This window comes from Pediculus humanus, genomic scaffold (assembly GCF_000006295.1).
Source record: "Pediculus humanus corporis 1103172107403 genomic scaffold, whole genome shotgun sequence".
NCBI classification, from domain to species: Eukaryota; Metazoa; Arthropoda; class Insecta; order Psocodea; family Pediculidae; genus Pediculus; species Pediculus humanus.
This window is the reverse complement of record NW_002987028.1, coordinates 237,398-242,795: the sequence shown is the minus strand read 5'-3', so window position 1 is coordinate 242,795 and position 5,398 is coordinate 237,398. Positions and strand designations below refer to the sequence as shown.

The 5,398-nt window shown below is 27.7% G+C and overlaps 1 protein-coding gene across 1 annotated transcript; it reads right to left on the bottom strand.

Annotated features, from left to right (window-relative positions):
• Window positions 1-695: 695 nt before the first annotated feature.
• Window positions 696-1,211, bottom strand: Phum_PHUM054690 (uncharacterized protein; the record flags this gene model as incomplete). Its single annotated transcript, XM_002423326.1, has 2 exons — window positions 696-788; window positions 900-1,211. The coding sequence occupies 2 exons, from the start codon at window positions 1,209-1,211 to the stop codon at window positions 696-698; spliced, it is 405 nt and encodes a 134-aa protein (XP_002423371.1).
• Window positions 1,212-5,398: the final 4,187 nt, after the last annotated feature.

Sequence of the window (5,398 nt, the reverse complement as noted above, 5' to 3'; positions counted from 1 at the left end):
AAGTTTTTAGAAAATTTGTTTAAATTAAAAATCAAAATCAAAAACTTTTTTTAAATTGGTTATAAAGCTTAGAATTTATAAATTTTGAGAGTAACACTTTTGAACGTAAGACGACCTATCTCGATAAATAAAATATACCCAAATTCAATTAATAAAAGGTAAACAAATTAGAAATTTCAGGAGTTTAGAAAACAGAAAATGAGAAATGAAAATTTAACAAGGGCAACGACGACGACGACGACAACGACGAAGAAAACGAGGACGACCTTTGTCACACCAACAACCATTATTATTATTATTATTATTATAAAGGTTTTTAAGTGAAATTATCATCATTAGACTGAGAAAAAAAAAAAAAAAAAACTTTTAAATCTTTAAAATGACCGTCACTCCCCACTACCACCACCACCATCGTCACTCTTCGACGTACCAAAATATGAGAAACGAATTTAATGATAATGATGATAACGATGATGATTATGAAAGAACTTGCTTTTTTCATATAACATTATTCGAATTTGATAAAACGAAATATTCACACAAAAATTAATAATAATAATAATAACAAAACTAACAAATAAAAAAAGGAGGGAAAGAAAAGGGGGAAGGAGAGGGTAGGGTTTCCTACACGGAGATGAAGATGAATAGTATTTTAACCTCGTGAATTTAATTAAAATATTTTCGGAAAGATTTAATTAAAATAAATTGAAAATCTTTTCGCCGATATCGGGAATGGCGGTCAACTTGATTCCTCCTCTTCTTATATATATTCCGCGTAAAAATTTTTCCTTTTTTTATCGATCGATTTGTGACGTAACAAGAAAGGTTCCGTTTCAATCAAACAAAACAATAAAAAAGGTACGAGGTATTTTGTTTCTGTCGGTTTTTTACTTACTTACCGAAAAAGCTTTTAAAAAAACCAAACACTGTATTATTCCTTCCATGGTGTCACCCGTCACGCAAAACGTTCCTGATAAATGCCTCCCTTTACGTCCGATAACGCTCGATATGGCCGGCGTTATGTTGGCCGATACTAAAGCTCCATTTCTCGGAGTTCTACCGTTTCCCGTCGTTCCAGAAAATGACGAAGGCAAAACCAATTCCGTGCCAGAAATCGATTGAGTCAACCCGGTTATTCTGCTTTGTATTGTCTTGTAAGAAACGTTTTCCGAATTCCCTTTTTTATTCGCATAAATTTCAATTCCGACCATTTTGACGGCGATGATATTTAATTATTATTATTATTATTTAAAACAACACACGCACACTCACACCCACGAATAAAAATGTTTTAATTATAAATTATTCAAGTCATAATACTAATAATAATAATAGAAATCTTTTTGTTTAAAATTAAGATGGAAAAAAAAATAAAAAAATAAATAAATTATTTCATAAATCAACAAAAGGAAAATTTTCCTTTTTTCCCTTCCCCTTCCCATCCCTCCCACACGTCTTAAATCTTTTTATTCATAAACAGACATTAAGAAAGCTTTTCCTCTTATTATTATTATTATTATTATTATTATTATTATTATTATTATTATTATTATTATTATTATTAATTGTTTATTGCGTTTAAAAAAAAAAAAAAAACCGAACAAACGAAATTTATTTTAAAATGTTTTTAAAAAAAAAAGTGGAGGAGGGGATTTACATTTTCGAAAATATAAACATATAAAAAAAAAAATTTCCTTTATCCCTCACCTCCCCCCTCTTAAATTCACAGGGAGGCGGCAAGCGGATTACAACAAATAGGTTCTCAAATCTCCGTTTTAAAAAATTTTGTAAGGTTCAAAAAATTTATATATATATATATGGGGAGTCTCCATATTTTTTTAATAGTAAAATGATACACGCTCCTGGCGTACAACGGAAATTAGACGAAACTTTGTTTCTGCCACGAATTCAAATAAATTTTGTACAACGGATAAAAAAGGCCATCGTCATTCCATTTCACCGTATTTTAAATATTTTAATAATAATAATGATGATGATGATGATGATGATGATGAAAAATAACCCAAAATATAAAAAAAAATTACTTTCGCGTTTGTTTTGCTTTTATAAGACAATAAAAAACGAATTTTTCTTTTCTCTTTTTTTTTTTTATGGTGATTTATTATTTGAAAAACGCGACGGGAAAAATGGTTCCCGATATTATTATCATTATTATTATCATTATTATTATTAAACGAAATTTGTTCGAATACAAAATTTAAAACCTTAGAGCAATCATTTAACCGTAAATTATTTTATATGTACAAGTTAATCGGTGAACGGTTAATTACCAACCAGGAACCCCCACCCAGGGTTTTGTTAATGTTTTAAATGGTTTTTTATTTTTTTTTTTTTTTTCGGTAAATCAACCACCTTAAACGTAATTTATTACTTACGACAGAAAAAAAAATACTCGAATGACGTCACAAAATAATAATAATAATAATAATGATAAAAAATTCGAAAATAATTTAATTTAATTTAATTTAATTTTAAATTTTTTTAATTATTCTTTTTTTCAACAACTTTTTCCTTTTTATATTTAAATAATAATGACTGACTTTTTGACAAAAGAAAAAAAGAAATAATAATAATAATAATAATAATAATAATAATAATGAAAATTTATTATCATTATTATCATAACAACAACTATTTAATTGTCATTCCGTATAAAAAAAAAAAAAATTTACCGAGACAAACTTTTTCTTTTTTTTTAAAGAATAGGAAAAGGAAGAAGGAAAAGAAAAAGAAGAAGAAGAAAAATTCGTTTTAAGACGACGAAGAAACATAAAAAATTTAAAATGCCATTCAAATTTATTCAAAATTATTATCATTATTATTAATTTTTTTTTTTTTTAACTTGATTTACATAAAAAAAAAAAGGAAAGAAAAAAAACGGGGAAAGGAAACGCGAAAGAAAAAAAAAAAAATTTTCTAGATTAAATTGGATTCGAACAAGTGCAACAAAGGAAAAAGACAAAAAAAAAAAAAAAAAGGAAAGAAAAGTCATATTCAATTAACTAGGACTACCTAAGGCACGTGCACGCGTGTACACGCACACGCACACGCATTCAAAGAATCACGCAAAAATAAAATAAAAAAAAAAAATACTTCACATAAACTTTTACAAAAAAAAAAAGAAAAATTACAAAACGTTAAAAAGACAGAGAAATGTTGTCAATGTTATGAAAGGCACAAAAAAAATGATGATGATAATAATAATAATAATAATAATAATAATAATAATAATAATAATAATAATAATAAAACGAGAAAAAAACGTGACAGAAAAACAAAATAAAAAAAAAACTAAAAAAAAAAAAAAAAAAAATAAGAAAGAAAGAAAGAAAAAGAAAAAGAAACGTACGTGAAAATAAATGAAAAAAAAAAAATTTAATATATTAAATAATAATAATAATAATAAAAAGAAGGAGGAGGAGAAGGAAAAAAAGTAAAAGAAAAGAATAAAAAGTTTAAAAAAAATTCCGTTCATCCTTTCCATAACTTTCATAATTTTTTTTTTTAAATGTAAAATTATAAAAAAAAAAAAAAAGTTGTAAACAATCATTTTTACATTTTATTCAAAACTAAAAAAAAATTTTTGTTTTTTAAACTTTCTATTTAGTTTCCTTTGACGAACCCAACCTTTCCTTTCCTTTCCTTTCTTTCCTTTTAATTTTTATTAACAAAATAAATAAAATTAATTTTTTTTTTGTATTAACATTAGCGTGTTGTAATCGGTGACGTCGATGATGACGTCGGCGGACAATGGCGATATACGCGACCGACGTTTTAACAATAAAAATAAATTTTGCGAATACAACCCCTTCCCTCTCCCTCTCCCTCCCTGCCGCACTCTCATAAATTTAATTAAATTTTATTGTCAAGTTTTGTAATCGATAAAATCGATAATTTCAAATCGGACAAAAAAAAGGAAGAAAAAAAAGGAAAAAAAAGGAAAAAGGGAAAAATTTTCTCTTCAACAACTTATATTTTATGTGAAAACCAAATGTTTTTTTTTTTCTTGTTTTCCCTCTCCCCCCCCTCTTCTTTTGAATTATCAAATCGTAAAATTTAATTTTTATTACGTGAAATTTCTAAAGTAACGTGTATTCTTGCAAAACTTTCCTTCTTTTCTCCCCATCTCCACCCCCCCCCCCAATCCCGAGAACGTACATAAAATAAACTAACTACATTGTCATTATTTTTTTAATGACGTCACGTTTGCACTAAAATCCTACTCTTTTCCCACCATCTTTTTTACTTTTTACTTTTCTTTCTCTCTCTCTCTCTCTTCACGAATCACACACGCATACACGCACACGTACACCCTCACAACCCCTTTCACTCCACCCCAACTCTACCCCCCGCGTGAACGATAAGTACATCATTGATATGTTTCCAAAGGTTTTTACGTTATTTCTTATTGTTTTCCGATAAACGTGACCCGAGAATGGGAGAGAAAGGGAGAGAGAGAGAAAGAGAGAGAGAAAAACTTGTGTAAAATCTGTACTACTTCGAGTATAAACTAATAATTTTTCTTTTTTCTTTTTTTTTTTTTTTTAATAGAAAATCAATAACTTATTGATTATTTTTTTTTTTTTATCGATTGTAAAATTTCGATATAACCGTTACGTCGTTAAATAAAAAAATTATTTGTAAAACAAATTCCGACATAATAATAATAATAAGTAAGATTTTTTATTTTTAAGAAAGAACGGGAAACGTTTCGGTTTACTTCCGGTTTGCTTTTGAGCAAGTACCCGTTTTGCCGAATATTAGTTTCGATCGTACAAAAATGTGCTCGGTTTCGTTTGTCTTAACCTAATCTCAAATTATCCAAATAATGATACACACCAATCCGACCTTTTGATTTTTCCCTTTCCCCCCTCCCCTGAAAAATGTTTTCCATCCTTGCCATTTTCTTAATCTGTCACTGTGTATTTTTAAGTAAATTGACAGTTTTCCATTTCATTTTTTTTTTTTTTTTGCCATTTTAAACATTCTTCTTCTTCTTCTTCCTGTGATTGTTGTTGTTGTTAACATTCTGTCATCGTTCTCCTTTGTTTGTTTAAAATGACAATGAGTTTTTGACAAATCTCAAAATATATATTTCTTTCTTTTCATTTTTTATTTATTCCAATAACGTCGATATTATTTGCACCTTCCATTCGACATTTTTTTTTTTTTACTAACTGACACACGCACAACAACAACAACAACAACCACAACGTATCGACGTTTCTTTTTTTAAAATAATGCATCATTTTGTGGCAGTAGTATTAATCTTTTTGTATTTCGATTTCCCCTCCCCATCCCCCGTTTGTTCGATTCCGCGACAAACATTAATTCATCATTAGTATAAAACTCTGACCGGAAGTAAATAAATTAACGA